A 15,907-nucleotide genomic window follows, 5' to 3' on the forward strand; every position below is an offset into this window, starting at 1 on the left:
GCCAGGAAGAGATAGAACTTTATTTGGGAATGGCTTTCTAGTGGGTATACCTTTCACTGAAAAACTCTTGGGGGTGGGAGATCCTCACCCTAAGATATCTTTTCATGTTAGTGCCTTGCCATTCTCTAGTTTCCAGGTGCAGTTGGAAAATAGAGCCAAGGTTTGCCTTAACGGGGAGATCTCTGGGGCCTGTGGAAGGAAGCATGCAGGAGAGCGGGTCCCTGCACCAGAGTGAGCTCTACTTTTGGAAAAGTACTTTGGAAAGCCCCATTCGGGCCCATCCACAGCCCCTGGGGACAAGGGATCTCAGGCCTTCTATAGGCACAGATGTCATAGTGCTGCCCCCTGCAGGTGCTTGTAGGAACTACAACAGGGAGGGACGTAGCTGCATATGAAAAAGGATGCACTGCCCCCTGCCTCAAGGATTCCACTCATCTCCGATCTAGAGAATTAGACACACGTGTGCTTCAAGATGCATGAAAAAGTATGTTATCGCAGCTTTGTTTGCACTGGCAAAAAGTGAGAAACAACTTAACTGTGCAACAATAGAGGAGTGAGAATTCAGCAGTGGTGCATCTCTGCCAGGGAATGTGCCGTTGTGCAGAAAGAAATGAGCTTAAGGTCATTGAACTGGCAAGGAAAGATCCTCCAAACACATCTTTTTAGCTGGAAAAAAAACACGCTGACGGAAAGTTCAGCGTAAGTCAGTTTATGTAAACATCACTCAACAGTAGTCTTGTACGTGTACATCCGCATGTGTACGAAATGCACAGAACATTCGGGAGGAACGCACAGTGGTCATCATGGATGCTGGGATGAGACTTCCTGTCTAGATTCCCTATAATAATCCTGCCTAACCCCTTGCAGCCCTGACCTGTGTTCCAGGCATTAAACACTTCATGGGTACAAACTCATTATCTTCAGAACCACCCTGTGGTAGAATACCATTCTTCACGGAAGCTGGGGCACGGACTGGTGACCTGCCCAGGGTTGCCATTGGCAGGTGGCAGAGCCGGGAGGGGAATCTCTGTAGCCTGGCTCTGGAGCTGTGGCTCCCAGCCACCCTTTTGCTGGTCTCATCAAATTCCACGTGTGCTGTGCCCGAGGTGTGTGTGCTCACGTGAGCGTGGAGAAGCACGATAAGGCTGCCTGAGCCCTGGTCTAGGACACTGATCTTTCCGCGGCCTCATTTGAACAGATTCCCTGGGGCTGCGTGGCATTTCGAAAGCTCAATAAATACCTTGTTGGAAGAGGTTATAAAGAAAACAGAGCATGCAGTGTGCCTCTAGGAATGTATTTTGCTGCTGAAGAGACAGGATGTATGAAGGTGATACAGCGTCTGTCATGTACGTGGCAACGAAAACGTCGAAGTGCGCTGGGCGCTCTTGGAGGAGGAGAGTCGGTCGCGAGCCAGAGAGGTTTCCTGGAGGTGTGGGGAAACGGGCTGAATGTCAAAGGCAGGGCAGATAGGAAGAAGCGTGGATTAAAGGAAGATGAGGGAGGTTGTGAGAGGGAGGCTAGAGCTGCTGGTGTATTTGTGTCCATGTAGATGAGAGCTTGAGAGAATTCTGGGGTTTGTGTTTAGGAGAAGGAGCTGGGAAACTCAGGAAGAAAACTCATATTTAGTACCTACTATGTGCCAGGTGCTATATACTATATGTAGACACTCTTCGTTATCTTTTTTTGAGGTTTTATTTATTTAAATAATCTCTACACCTGACATGGGGCTCAAACTCACGGCCAGAGATCAAGAGTCACATGCTCCTCTGACTGAGTCAGCCAGGCACCCCTACGTTATCTTAATAATGCTTACAATAGTTGCATTTTATTTTTTAAATAGTTTTTTTAAATTTTTTCTTTAATCTTTATTTATTTTTGAGAGAGAGAGAGACAGCGTGTGAGCAGGGGAGGAGTAGAGAGAGAGGGAGACACAGAATCTGAAGCAGGCTCCAGGCTCCGAGCTGTCAGCACGGAGCCTGATGCGGGGCTTGAACTCACGAACAGTGAGATCATGACCTGAGCCGAAGTCGGACACTTAACCGACTGAGCCACCCAGGTGCCCCAGTAGTTGCATTTTAAATGCAGGAACAAGCAGCTCAGCCAGCTAAGTATCTTGATTTCACCTCAGGTCATGATCTTAGGGTTTGTGGGCTCAAGCCCGTCGTGGAGCCTGCTTGGGATCTCTCTCTTTGATCCCCTGCTTGGGATCTCAGTGCAGAGCCTGCGGGGTTCTCTCTTTCCCCCTCTTTCTCTGTCCCTCCCCCTCCATCTCAAAATAAATAAATAAACTTAAAAAAAACAATAAATGCAGGAACAGGCACAGAGAGGTAAGGTACTTTGCTGTGTTACACAGCAAGTCAACAGCAGAGTCGGGGTTGGTGCCCAGTGAGTCTGAACCCAAAGCCCCGGCTGACCAAGGTGGAGTCAGGAAGAGCAGGCACACATCATCCTTTTCTCTCTTCCTGATGACGAACCTGAACCTGGGTCTTAGACCAGCTCCCCCTCCGGTGGTGGGGCATTTCTGTCCCTTAGAAGCGAAAACCTTGCCCCTCGAGGTCTGTGTCCTGAGATAAGCTGCATGACTCACTGTGATGTGCCCTTACTTGAGACTGTTCTAGAAGACTTCCTTTGTACATGCCCCTGAGGACAGTAGTCTGATTGTCCTGTGACCTTGTGGTCCAGTTCACACTTGCACTTTAGGGTGTGTTTTTGAACACAGGATCATACACACATCTGCCGTGATAACACACAACCCTTGGTCCCCTCACACTGTGACCATCTCCAGTCTATTTCTCTGTTCTCTGCTGAGCGGAGAATCGCGTCGCTTGGTCTGTGATGTTGGGGTTTGATAGTCAGCTCTGAAGAGCTGAGTGAGGCAAATTTGCCTCCTGAGAGCATTAATCCAAGTAGCAAGTTATTAAGTTTGAAGACATACACATATAATTTACATTTCCAGAATCATAACACGCTGCCTCCACAGTCATCTGGTGATGGATAGTATCTGAGCCACGCCATCTGCTGGGTCAGATGGAGATTTCGCTATGATCTGACTCGCAAGCCCCAGGTCAAGTTTTACCAGCAAACGAGTGGTGACAAGTGTGGGAGGAGAGTGGTCTCATGACCCTGCTGCTTATGGTGGACTCTCCCTAGATCTCACTTTTTTTTTTTTTCTTTTTAGCCACAGCTCCTTGAACTCTTCGGTGACAGGCACAGTGCTGTCGGGCTCCTCTACCTAAAGAGAGAGTGGCATTATGATCTTCATTTGATAGGAGAGAAACAGATGAACAGAGAGGTTCGGGAACTTGTGTGGGGTGACACAACTAATGAGCAGTTGGTTCAGGAGACTGGCTGATTCTGGGGGTCGCCACGCAGGAGAGGGACATGGCTGACAGTCCCCAACTGGCACAGGCAGAGCATGCGGGTTGCTTTAAGTCAGGTGTCGCACAGGACTTACCACCGGCGGGCGGCACCTGCCAGATCAGACACACACAGCCACCGTCTCACTGGAGACCGTCTCCCCAGCCCTCAGGTCCCTTGGGAGGTCCCCTGCTGCCGATGACAGTGCTGAGGTGCAGTGTGCATCCTGCCACACCGGATGCTCCATCTGTCCTTCTGGTGTTTTCTTAAACCCTCGTGGTCCCTTCCAACTGGTAGGGAGCCTCAGAGCCCCCAGGCTCAAGATCTGGTTCAAGGACCTGGGAGCAACCTCAGCCAGCGCAGTCATGAGTACTCACTCCTTAAACGGGGCGTGCTGAGGGCGGGGCTCTGTCCCTGCATCTCTCTGCGGCCATGACTCATGACCGTCACGTGGGTGAATACAACCTTTTCTTCTAGAATGTAGCCACTAACCAGAAGACATTAAAGTTTAATACTGGGGCAGGACCTCAGCAATTAGTGAGTTTAGCCTGCTCGCGGCCAGTTGGCAAAACCGAGGCTCAGTGAGAGGAGACATAGCCCCCGACCACCCAGGACCAGCCAGCAAGCCAGTGGTGCAACGGGGACACGCCTGGGTCTCTGTTTCACAGCAGGAGCTCTTTCTAATTTCCTCTGCCCCCTAAGCTGCTTGCTGTGGAGGTTCACTGTGGCCAGAGAATCTGCTAGTTCTTTTGTGAGACGAATGGCCTGGTGCACCTGAGGTGGTGATGGCAGTGCATGTGGGGAGCAGGTGCACAGCTTAGCCGGGGAGCACTCATCAGCCAGCTTTCTTTAGGAATTCACTTCTCGGTTCAAAGCCACTCTATTTAAAAAAAACAACTTTTTTTGACATTTATGTATGTTTGAGAGACAGAGTGAGAGTGGAGGGGGAGGGGCAGAGAGAGAGGGAGACACAGAATCCCAAGCAGGCTCCAGTCTCCCAGCTGTCAGCACAGAGCCCGACGTGGGGCTCGAACCCACGAAACCGGGAGATCATGACCTGAACCGAAGCTGGGTGCCCAGCTGACTGAGCCACCCAGACGCTCCTTCAAAGCCACTCTTAAAAACAAGCAAGTGGTTGGTTGTAAAAATGGAGACAAAGAGGCCTTAAGAAGACAGAAACCAGCTTCTCAGACCATCCTCCACCCTCTTGCCTTCCCCGCATGACGCATTCAGGTTTTAGCTAAAAAGGGCAGTGGGTGGAGCTGTTCATGCAGCTTCCAATGGTCACTGCACCCAGACCATATTCCAAGAGCCTGTTCAGATGTCACGAGTGCTGTTTCAGGAATCTTGTTTTTGTTCGGTTTTACCAGAAAAAAATAAAGAAGGTAGCAGTGGAGGATGATACTCTTGTTCTCCAGGACCCACTGGAAGCCCACATTTACCCAAAAGGCCAGCATCAGAGGTTCTGGGATGGTCGAAGCTTGAGTGGCCATCAGATCTTCTGGCCCCACAGTCTTGTGATGGGGAAACTGAGGTTCATAGGGGAGGGGGCTTGCCCAGGGCTGGCCTCCTGGAACTTGGCTGTGTTTTTTGTATTTGTGCCCTCTCTGTCCCTTCCCATGTTGGGATCCCAGGGTCCCCTTTTGTAAACCACTGGAGGCAGGCAGCGCAGGAGACTCGGTGACCGCCCCCCAGGCCCTCCCCGGTGCCAGCTCTCTGTGGCATTCTCATCAAAGGCATTAACCTCCTCTCCGTTCTCAAGGTTGCTGCTTGCCTATTTATAGAACTGACCAAGAGAATTCCACTCTTGCCAGAGGTACAGAACACATATCGTGCTCCACGCCTCCCCCCTTCTCGTGTAAGTCCCTGGACAAAGCTTTTCTGCACCTGGTTTCCCTTCTCGATGCAGACGCTCCGGGAAGAGAGGCGAGCGGGAGCTCTGCCCCTTGCAGAGCTCCTACTGTGTGCAAAGGCTCCAGACCTCATGCACATGGTCTCATTGAATCCCCACGGACCCTGAGAAGTGGGTATTGTTCTTTCATGGCGCTGCTTGGAAAGAGGAGGCGCCGGCCCAAGGACTCATGACTAACAAGTGAGAGACAAATGGCTTCAATGCAGTTCTGCATCAGTCCACAGTTTCTGTTCCTTTCCCTTGCATTTCTGATTCTGGCCCAGTCGTCTACATCAGACGAGTGAGGTGGCCGCAGGACAGTGCCTGTGCATATTACGGTTTCTTCTGGGCCCACATATGCACTTTCTCACCCCGTCAAGTCAACCAGGCTTTTCTGAGGGCCTGCTGAGCGAAGCAGGCTGCAGGAGCCATGAGGATGTGCCCACTTGTTCTCTCTGGGCCTGGCACACGGTAGGCCCTCAGTCAATGCTTGTGGAGTGAATGGTGGGGCTCACAAGTGAATGGTAGGCCCAGCTTCACAGTGTGTCAGGGGAGGGAGCAGAGAAGAGGCAGGCCAGTTGGATCGGCCCCCAGCCAGCAGCGCCCTGGTGGAGGAGGGAGCCCTGGGCAGGGGAGAGGGGTCAGGAAGGCAAGGTGGCCTCAGAGGCTCCTGCTGAGGCAGCTCCTGCCCTGTGACCCTCCCCCCGCCACTGCTCCCCAGAAGCCTGCTTGCTCACCAGCCTCTCCATCCTGCCCCCTAGAATTTAACACAGGTTTTATCCTCCCAGCTGTTCTGTCAGGGGAGTCCCGGGGAATGCTAAAAGAGCACGAAATCTCTCCCTGCTCATCTTCTCAGAAATCTTTTTTAAAAGCAGCCTTTTGGACAGTTGCCATCCTCTCATTATGCCTCCACCAGGGACTGGCATTTAGCTGTGGAATTGAGGGACCTGGAACCTCCCGGCCTAACCTTCCTCCTCCAGCAGAGGCTGTCCTGCCAGGGCTCCCTGCTGTGCTGGAACGCTCTTTTCTTGGCCCCCTTTGTCTGTCCAGAGTACTGGGGAGTCTGCAGAATGCAGTACGGGGCCCATCCGGGCAAGCTTGGGGGGGTCAGAAAGCGAAGCACTCCGCTCCCCCTTTTTGGACTTTCTACCAAAAGCAACGTATCCTCATTCTGGAACTTGCAGGGAATATTGAGAAACGGGAAGGACAGAATAATAACTGCCCATAATCCTGCCGCCTAGAGAGACACACAGTTGGCATTTTGGCACCATTACTCCTGTGTGATTTTTATCTTAACGTAACTGAGGTCATATGGTAAGATACAATTTGTGTCCTTTCGGCCCCATCTCGCAGTACAACAGATCACATATCCACAGCATTACAAACTCTCTGTGATACTTTTAGAATGTGGTTATAATGCCAGCATGGGCTCCGTATGTTCAGGTTACTGTCAGTTTGCTCACACAGCCCCCCGGTTGCAGGGTTTGCTGTTAATCCGGGTGCTAAGTGACTGTCCCTGCATAAACGGCTTCATCTCAGCTCCAGGTGCGCTGTGAGAAAGGAGGACGGCCAGTCTCAGCTTCCACCCTGGACACAGAGTCCGGGCTCACCTCTCCATGTGGTGGTTCCATCCCCAGATCAGAAAATGTGGAATAAAGGTGGTATCCACACTCAAAACTAGTTGCTGTGGAAAAGGAGGCCCTTGCTAGCTATGTGGACAGGTGGTTTCCCTCTGTTTCTTCATCTGAGTAATGGGCCTCTCTCCCAAGAAGGTTGGATTCCATGAGGATTTCAGGAGATAAAAGCATGTGGGGCACAGAACAGGGTGTTTTGCACAGACAGGCTCTTTATAAATGTTTAGCTCTCATTATCCATAGTTTTATCTCTTGACTGTCTTGTCGGGGTCATTAAGACCACCGCCTGGGTTCCTTGAGGGCTCACACGTTCAGCGAATAGTTGTGCTTGTGGCTAAGATTTATTACAGCAAAAGGATACACAGCAAAATGAACACAGGGAGCAGGTGCAGGGGGCAAAGCCTGTAGGATACCAGGCACAAGCTTCTGAGTCTCCCTTCGCTGAAGGATGAGCACGGAATGAGCTGTGAAATGTTGTCTCCCCGGATGCTCTTAGAGACTCAGTGTCAGGGTTTTTATTGGGGTCTGGTCACGTAGGTCCCCTCTGCCTGGACCCACATTCCAGAACCCCCCTCTCTCCCCATAGTTTGCAAGTAGCCCAGGCATGGTGAGCCAGCCTTATCCATTAGGGAATAGGAGGAACACTCAGAATCCAGGTTCCCAGATGCCAGCCAAGCAGGGCTTCCTAAGGATGCAGTGTTCAGCCTGCTGTGTTAACTCTTCTGCACAGCTGTGCTGAGAGATCGTATTTCTTATGTTTGGACCACTTCAAGGCAGGGGTGGGACGGATGTCTCCATAGGACAAAAACTGAGAGCTAGAGAAAAAAAAAAGGGGTCTCGGGGGTTGGCCTCCTCCTCCATGCATGGGGTCCTGAGAGAAGTAAGTTCTGGGTGTGGGAAGGGTAGGCCCTCACTGCCCCCCTTCCTGCTGACTCACATCTCTCTCTCTCTCTCTCTCTTTCTCTCTCTCTAGGCTCTGAAGGGCTCCAAGAAGCTGGTGCTGTCTGTGTACTCAGCGGGGCGCATCCCTGGGGGCTATGTCACCAACCACATCTATACCTGGGTGGACCCCCAGGGCCGCAGCATCTCCCCGCCCTCAGGCCTGCCCCAGACCCACAGCAGCACCCTGAGGCAGTGCGAGGGTGACTCGAGGAGCACCCTGAACCTCCTGCAAGGCGGGGATGAGAAAAAGGTGAGCTGCCCGGTGATGGCCCCGGCAAGTCGGCTGGGCATGGAGGGCCGGTGGGGGAGGCTGGCCCCCTCGAAACCCCGTTCTCCTGACCAGACCCAGAACAGGGAAGCTTCTTGGAGGCTGGACACAGGAGCTTGGTTCTCTCGAGTCTCTGTCCTGCTCTCAAGCCCCCTGAAGGGTTTCATCGTGTTTTCTTCTCTTTTTGACCCGTGCAGTGTATATTCTGATGCAGGCTAAGATCCTGCAACCAAGGAGCCCAAAGACTGTGACTTAAATGGGATCCTTTATTTCTCCCTGACACAGAACAGAGGGGACAGTCTGGCCGGGTGCCACAGCTCTGCTCCACATCTTATTCCGGGACCCAGATTCCCTCCATCGTCACCCTCTGAGGGCTTGGCCCTTCTGATGGTTGCAGCTGCCCCACCCTAGCCCCTGGAGTGGAAACGGGAGGAGAGACAGCTCAGACAGTTTCAGTTAGACACAGTTTAACTTCTCAGTGGTCCAGACCCAGGCGCATGGGCACAGGCAGCTGCCAGGACTCTAGGCTCCGCAGGACGCCTTTTGCAGCTGTGGGTCTTGGGTTGTAAAGAACAGAAGCTGGTGCTGGTCACCTTGTACAGAGCGAGTATTTACTGGAAGGATGTGGGCAGGGACTCAGGGTGTAGCCTCCCGGAGGGAAGGGATTCCCACTAGGTCAGTGCTCTGCCTCCTTCCCCTGCAGATGAGTAGCCCGGGGAGGGAGCGCCTGATTGGCTGCTGGGGAGGGCGGGGCACTTTGACTGACAGGACCACCAAGACTATGGCAGGTGGTGGCAGGATGGTTGCCCAGAAGAAGGGGAGCAGGGGCATCAACAGAGGCCCCCTTCCAAAGCCCTCCTTCTCCCACATCTTAACTGTTTAAAAAAAAAAAAAAGACGGAGAGATGATTCCTCTAAGTTCTTAAACTTTGTTCTGGATGCTATTTGCGTTGCACCCCATGGTTGCTCCTGAGACCAAGAATGTAACTCCTGCAGGCAGCTCGCCCCATGTTTTAGGACCTCGACCCTAACAGCCCGGAGGCCACGTGCCTTGAGGCTCCAGGCCAAGCAAGGCCTTCCATCTGGAGACTCTTTTTCTCAGCTCTGCTTTTCTGACCATAAGAGCACAGCGTTCACTTAGCAGGTTTTGTGTTCTTTGTGCAAACATCAGTATGCAGGCTGTGGCAGAGGGGGCCGCGACTGCTGTGCTGGGTGATGAGTGGCAGGGTGGCCAGATGGTAGGTGCCTCCTCCAGAGCCACCTGGCCTTCTGCGTGGTGGCCAGCGCGGGTGGGCACGAGTGGGCTCGGACCCCTCCCCACCAGGGGATCCCTGTTGCTCGGCAGCAGTCTTGAGAAAGCAAGGCTGCCTGTGGCCTTGAGTCATTTTCACGGCCGGCTTTCCAGCGTTGGCCAGAGAACTTGCTTTATCTTCCCCTTGAGCCTTTCCCTGCGTGGGGCCTAGCGCCGATGGGTGCTGGGTTCTGTGCTTACAGCATCCTGGTGAATCCTCACGGCTGCCCTGCCCTGCAGGGTGGCTGTCCTTATCCACATTTCAAAGCTGAGGAATCCAAGAGAGACTCAGAGGGTACTGTGGCAACTAGAACCCATTCCACGGGTCGCCCCATACTTAGTGAGCACCTGTGGTGTGCTTGATGCTGTTATGGGAGGGAGGAATAGAGAGAGGGACAAGAGAGGTGAGACCCTGCTCTGGGGAAGCTTCCAGTGAGTTTGGAGTTCATGGGAGGAGTGAGACAATGATCCAGAAAGGAGCATAAGTGAATAAGATCATTACGATGGTGAAGAATGATGGAAGAGAGTAAAATCAGGAGAGAGGAGTAGAGAGTGAAGGAGAGGGAGGCACTGCTTCAGATGTGGTGGTCAGGGAGTACCTCTCTGAGGAGATGATTCTGAGCTGAGACCTGTGGGGGGAAGAAAGAGCTGCCATGTACTCTGGGGGCTGAAAATCCCAGGTAGCAAGGACAGCGTGTGCAAAGGCCCTGAGATGGAAACCAGCCCACGTCCTCAAGGCTTAGCAAGAAGGGTGCTTAGCAAGAGGGCCCTGTCACTGGAATTGAGCAGGTAGGAGGGCTGGGAGGAGATGAGGTACCCCCTAGGAGTCTTAGAATAACTTACATAGGAATGTGGAAGGCAGAGACTTAGAGAATTGTGCTCCAGGGATTCAGAGGCCTCAGGAGGCAGGAAATACCCTGGACCACAGCAGAGTGGCCTTCACAGACCCTGCGGCTCCAGATAAGCTTCCATGCTCCCTTCTGTTCTTCTTCTTGCCGATGTAGCATGGAAATCCCCATTTCCTGTTGAGAGGGATGTGGGGAAATCTCTCTGCGGCCCGCACTTCTGTTCCCTGTGCCTGGACTTTGGCCGGCTCTGACTCTCTTCTCTCCGCTGTCCTGGTCTCTACTCCAAATCACCGTGACCAGACTCCTAGACTTCCCATGCCAAACTTCAAAACTCCTCACCCCCAGCCCCAGGAGACACACGCCTTCCAGGGTAACAAGTTCCCAGTGCAGTAGTGATGGGAAAAATCCCACATGTTGCAAAATTACTTGTGAAAGCCACCTAAGCTGCCCTCCAAAGGTGGCTGTGGCGTTGCAGCCTTTCCAAGTAACGCTGTGCTCCACGCTGAAGCGTGAGAGCCGAGCCGTCCGGAGAGGCTGAGGGAAGGAACAGAAGGGAAGAAAATACGTAACTCTCTGGGAATCAGACCCATCTGCTCTCACGTTACTGTCGTGTCCTCAGAGGTGAATAGGGGCAGGGGGCAGGGGGCGGACAGCATTGCTATTGTTCTAGGCTCCCGTTCTGGAATACCCTAGCCTCCACAGCTCTAATAAACCAGAACACATTTGTTGTGGGGGGTTAAATGGGTTAGCGTGAGTGTGACAGGGAGGGTGAGACACTGGAGTCAGGCCGCCTGGATTCAAATCCTGGCCCCGCAGCTTGCCAGCTGTGTGACCTTGGGCAAGTTACGTAAGCGCTCTGAGCTATTGTTTCCATTGGAAACAATGGTAGGGGCTACTTTCCCCACCACTGTGTAAACTCCGTGGCAGTAAGGACCTTGGTTCCACGCCCTGGCACACTCGTAGGGCCTGGATCAGTGCCTGGCACAGTGTAGGTGCTCGGTGTTTATTATATGAACGAGTGAATTAAAACGAAAACACCTTGCCAGCCGCCGGGTGCATGGTAGACTGAAGGTCAGTAATGTTTGCTGGGTTTGAATCCTGTGGGATCAGACCTTGGCACGCCGTTCTCAGCAAAGTTACAGGGGAGGGTGTGGCCACCTGCTTCCCAAGTTGCTATTTTTGTTGCGATCTGAAGAGCTGCCTCTGGCGTGTGCCCTTGGGGGCTGGTGCCCAACCCATCAGTCCCCAGGGAGAAAAGGCACGTTCTTTGTCTCTGTCACCTCTCCTTCACCCACAGGGGAGGTGACACTCATCCGAGCTCAGCAGCCCTCCAGGCCTTACACTTTGGAGTTCTTTCCCGGTTAGCTGAACCCCACTTGAAAACTGGAAAATGGTTTAGGGGCAGGGCGTAAAGCCACAGTTCTCCGAAGTGTTGCTGGAGCACATGGTAATCATATTTCTAATGCTTTGCAGAACTACCGTACCGTTATCCACAGTGGCTGTACCAGTTTACGTTCCTGCCAACAGTACATGAGGGTTCCAGTTTCTCCACATCCTTACCCACACTTGTTATTTTCTGTTTTTGGGGGTTTTTTGTGTTTTGTTTTGTTTTTGGTAGGAGCCACCCTAATGGGTGTGAGGTGATAGGAGTTTTTTTCCTGAGCAGTCTTCTTCATGGTGGACCTTTGTGCCTCAGCAGAGCAATGACGTGCCCAACATCACGCAGCTGGGAGTGGTTGGTGTTCAGGGGCAGGGCCAGATCTGTCTCCTTCCGAGCCCTCTGTCCTAATGTTGCCCTGTGCCATGTCCCCAGTGTGAGCAGCCCAGAGGAGGCAAGCTGAGGTGCCTCAATGGCACATTGCCCAAGGTCTCATGGGATATGCTCTGTAAAAGGGATAGGGAGAGCGCTGTGGTGTGCAGAGGAGGGAGATCCTGCCAGCCAGAGATTTGGGAAGGCTTCCTGGAGGAGGTAACGTTTGAAGTTTGGCTACATAGCAATGGAAGGAACAGTGGTCCAGGCAGAGGGAAGGGTGTGACAGTGGGAAGGAGGGCAGAGAGAAAAAGATGGGTCTTGGGACCCCCTCCCCACCACTGGTGTCCTGTGTGAGTTACGCTTGGGGAACAGCAGGGCTGGGATGACAGACTAGGATCGCCTGTGCACCCTAGGGGACATTTTTCTGCAGGCAGCAGGGGAGGGATGGTCAAAGTGATCCCATGTGTGCTAGGACCTTTATGAGATGGCGAAGGAAAGGGGGTGCTAAGCTCATCTTCAAAGTAGGGGGTGGGACTGGTCGAAGTAAAAAGAAAACATAAGGAGCCCCTGGAGCCAAAAGTGACGTTTCCAGTTTTAGTCAAGATGAACTTCCAAGGGGGAAAATAAACCTTGGGGGAAGGTTAGTGGTCCGATGGCCTTCTCTGTGTGTGGATGTTCACAGTGGGGTCGTTTATGAGTTGGACGCAGGGGATGAGCTCATTCCTTCAAACGGCTTGAAGCGGAGGACGGTTTGAGAGTGCTCACGGGGCTGGGATGTCGCAGGAGAGAGGAAGCGGGAGCGGGTGGCTTACCAGCCGTGTCTGGGGCACACGGGATGAGCACAGTGTTCCCAGGTCCTGCTCTGAGGCAGGTGTCCCCCCACCTACCTGCCCTTGAGTCTGAGCTTCAGGGCACAACGAACTGTTCTTGGGTTCTCAGTTTGAAGGGGCAGTCGCTCCGGGAGGGCTCATGCGGGAACACCCCACGGAAACAGGAGCAGGGCTTTCAGAGGGAGTCTCTTTCTCCTGCTTCTGCTGTTTCCACAGGCCACACGTACGTTCTGTCACCACCTTTTCTTGGACAAGGGTTATCAGTTGGGTGATGGACATCAGAACCAGCGCGAGGGAACCCCAACATCCCAGCGGTTTTCCTCCGCACTGGCATTTTCCGATTTCGATGAGGTTTCGTAGAATCATCTGCCTCTTTTACAGAGAGAGAACACAAGAAGGCGAGGGGCAGAGAGAGAGAGAGAGACAGAATCCCAAGCAGGCACTGCACCCTCAGCACAGAGCCCGATGAGGGGTTTGAACTCATGAACCGCAAGATCATGATCTGAGCAGAGATCAAGAGTCGGACGCTTGGGGAGCCTGGGTGGCTCAGTCAGTGTCCGACCTCGGCTCAGGTCATGATCTCACGGCTTGCGAGTTCACGCCCCGCGTCGGGCTCTGTGCTGACAGCTCCGAGCCTGGAGCCTGCTTCGGATTCTGTGTCTCCCTCTCTCTCTGCCCCTCTCTGCTCATGTTCTCTCTCTCTCTCTCAAAAATAAATAAAGTTAAAAAAAAAGAAAGAGTTGGATGCTTAACCAGCTGAGCCACCCAGGTGCCCCAAATCATTTGACTCTTAAGCTAAAATCTGTCTTTGCAGCTGGTACCAATATTCCCATTTTCCAGATGGAAGAATGGAGGTGCAGAAAGGCTGAATGTGTTGCTGCAGGTCACACAGCCTGCGAGGGGTAGGGCCGCATTGTTCTCAGATCCTGAGTCCTGTCCTGGCGGGCACCTCCTGGTGCCTGATGGGGAAGAGTTCCCCTGCCTCCGCTGCTGTCCTCTGCTGTCCTCTGGCTCCACCTCTTCAGGGCTGGCCTGCACACGGCCTCAGCCGAGGCCCCCTCCGGCTTCTCCCCGCACCAGCAGCCTTGGTCAGCACCTGGGATTCATTCAGGGGAATGATGGGGGCAGAAGCAGCCAATGGTAAGGTTCAAGTGTCACCCTCCCAGGTCGTTTGCCCCTGAGCAAATGGGCAAGTCCCGTTCCACTGTGGTGCCTTCTTCATCCCTCAGCTGCCACGCCGTGCCAAGCCATCAGACCAGGTAGCAGCTCTCCAGACTCACTTCAGCAGCCACAGAGACAGGACGCAATCTGCCCCTTGACTCAGGCCGGGACCTAACCTGGTGCAGGGTGAGCAGGGCCTTTGGGCCTGGGGTTTCTGAACTTCCTGATTGTGTGACCTTAGACAAGTCACTTCACCTTGGGTTGGTCACCGAAGCCTCCCTGTCCACAAGATTGGGGACAGTCCCGGCGGGCACGAGGGACTGTTCAGGGATCAGTAATCGTGTGCGTAAGCGTAGAGCACAGCAGTGCCTGAAGCGTGGTCATTAATTCCAGTAACCACCATCGTTTATCGAATGCCAGCGAGATGCAGGCGACCTTTCATATCTCTTCATCCTGAAACGTTTATTGAATACCTACAGTGGGCCAAAAACCGTTTTGAGTATTGGGAATACAGCAGTCGGCAGCCAAGGACGACCTCCTTCCAAAGCTTATTATGTTCACGGCGTGTGTGTGTTAAAATAAGTGATGTGTAGTGTATAGTAAATGGGATAAGCAAGAAAAGGGCATGGGGGACACTGATGAGTGGGGTGATTCTAGAGAGGGGCAGGGAAGGCCTCACTGAGGAGATGACGTAAGATCTGAAGTCCATGAAGGAGTGGTTGTCTGGGCCGAATGTCCAGGCTATGGGATGCCTCAGGTGTAGGGCTCGGTGGCTCCAGGTGTGGTTTGCTGGTGAGTCTGTCCTTCTTCTGGCTGGCTTTTGTCTCAGGCTCGTTGCTTCACAGCTGCAGAATGGCAGCTGCTGCTCCTGCCATCGCATCCTCTCACGGCTGCATCCAAAGCAGAGTGGAAGTAGGGCGGGCAGGCAGAAGGCCCTTCTCTTCCTGTGCCTATGCCTCTCTCTTCTCTGGGGGAAGAATTGCTCCCAGCATCCACCAGCAGACGTCCTTCATCGTGTCCGTTGGCCAGAAGTGGCCCAGACTACCCATGTCCCTGAAAGAGAGGAACCAGGTTGGCCTGGACTGACTTCATCTCTCAGCGCTGCTCTGTTCCTTTCTGGGTAGGGCCGGGGTTCAAGGGCAAGGAGGGGAGCAGTGCCTGCTCCAGGTAGGTTGTACGAGTCTCAATTTACTGATGGGGAAACTGAAAATCACAGAAGAATTGGGCCTTGCCCCACGGTTTCCCAGGAGTAAAGGGCAAAATCAGGATTTGAATTCAAGCCTGTGGAAGGCAGCGCAGCCTGCTGGTTAAATGCCTGGGCGGGCCAGCTGCCGACCGTGTGGCCTTGGCCACATCATTTTACCTCTCCAGCCTCAGTTTCCTCATCAGGAAAATGGGGGAAACCACAGAGGAAGAGAGAGGATTAAATGGGATAATGCATCCAGTGCCTGGATTTAGGAAATACACCATACACTAAGTGACCAATTAATTTCATGAGTTATTATTCATCTCGTCAGTGGGAATGAATGCATGCTTTTCTCTGTGCTGGGCTGCTTCTCACAGCTCAGTGTCCTTTCCCATAAGTGATTTGTTTTTCCCCCTCTCAAATGCTGGTTGAATTCTAGCAAGTGATTGAGGCAGATTACCCTGTGGTTGATAGGACTGTTATTACAGTTCTGTGATAAAGACTCCGTTTTATTCCCACTTGAAGAAGGATTTATGGGGAGGTGGCAGAGAGGCAAGGAGGTTTGTGTTCATCCTCAGCGTGCAGAGGGGGCAGCTGCAGACAACCGTTGCTGTCTGGGTGTCACGGGGCTCCTCTTGACTCTCTCCTCCCAGAATCTTCAGGTCTTGGAGCTGGAGAGCCCGGGTGGGGGAGGGGAGCTACGGACTGCAGGCCACCGCATGAGCTGGGCTGGAGCCTTGGTGTGGA

The 15,907-nt window shown here is 53.1% G+C and overlaps 1 protein-coding gene across 6 annotated transcripts in view; it reads left to right on the top strand.

Moving 5' to 3' along the window:
- Nucleotides 1-15,907, top strand: part of WHRN (whirlin) — a 95,745-nt gene that overhangs the window by 18,030 nt on the left and 61,808 nt on the right. For 5 of the 6 annotated variants that reach the window (XM_047828994.1, XM_047828996.1, XM_047828998.1 and 2 more), the window contains exon 2: nucleotides 7,856-8,074. The exons of the other annotated variant lie outside the window; for it this stretch is intronic. In XM_047828994.1, coding sequence (XP_047684950.1) covers nucleotides 7,856-8,074 — 219 coding nt within the window. The remainder of the gene's footprint in view (nucleotides 1-7,855; nucleotides 8,075-15,907) is intronic. 6 annotated transcript variants of the gene reach the window in all.

The sequence above is a fragment of the Prionailurus viverrinus genome, chromosome D4 (assembly GCF_022837055.1).
Source record: "Prionailurus viverrinus isolate Anna chromosome D4, UM_Priviv_1.0, whole genome shotgun sequence".
Taxonomy (NCBI): Eukaryota; Metazoa; Chordata; class Mammalia; order Carnivora; family Felidae; genus Prionailurus; species Prionailurus viverrinus.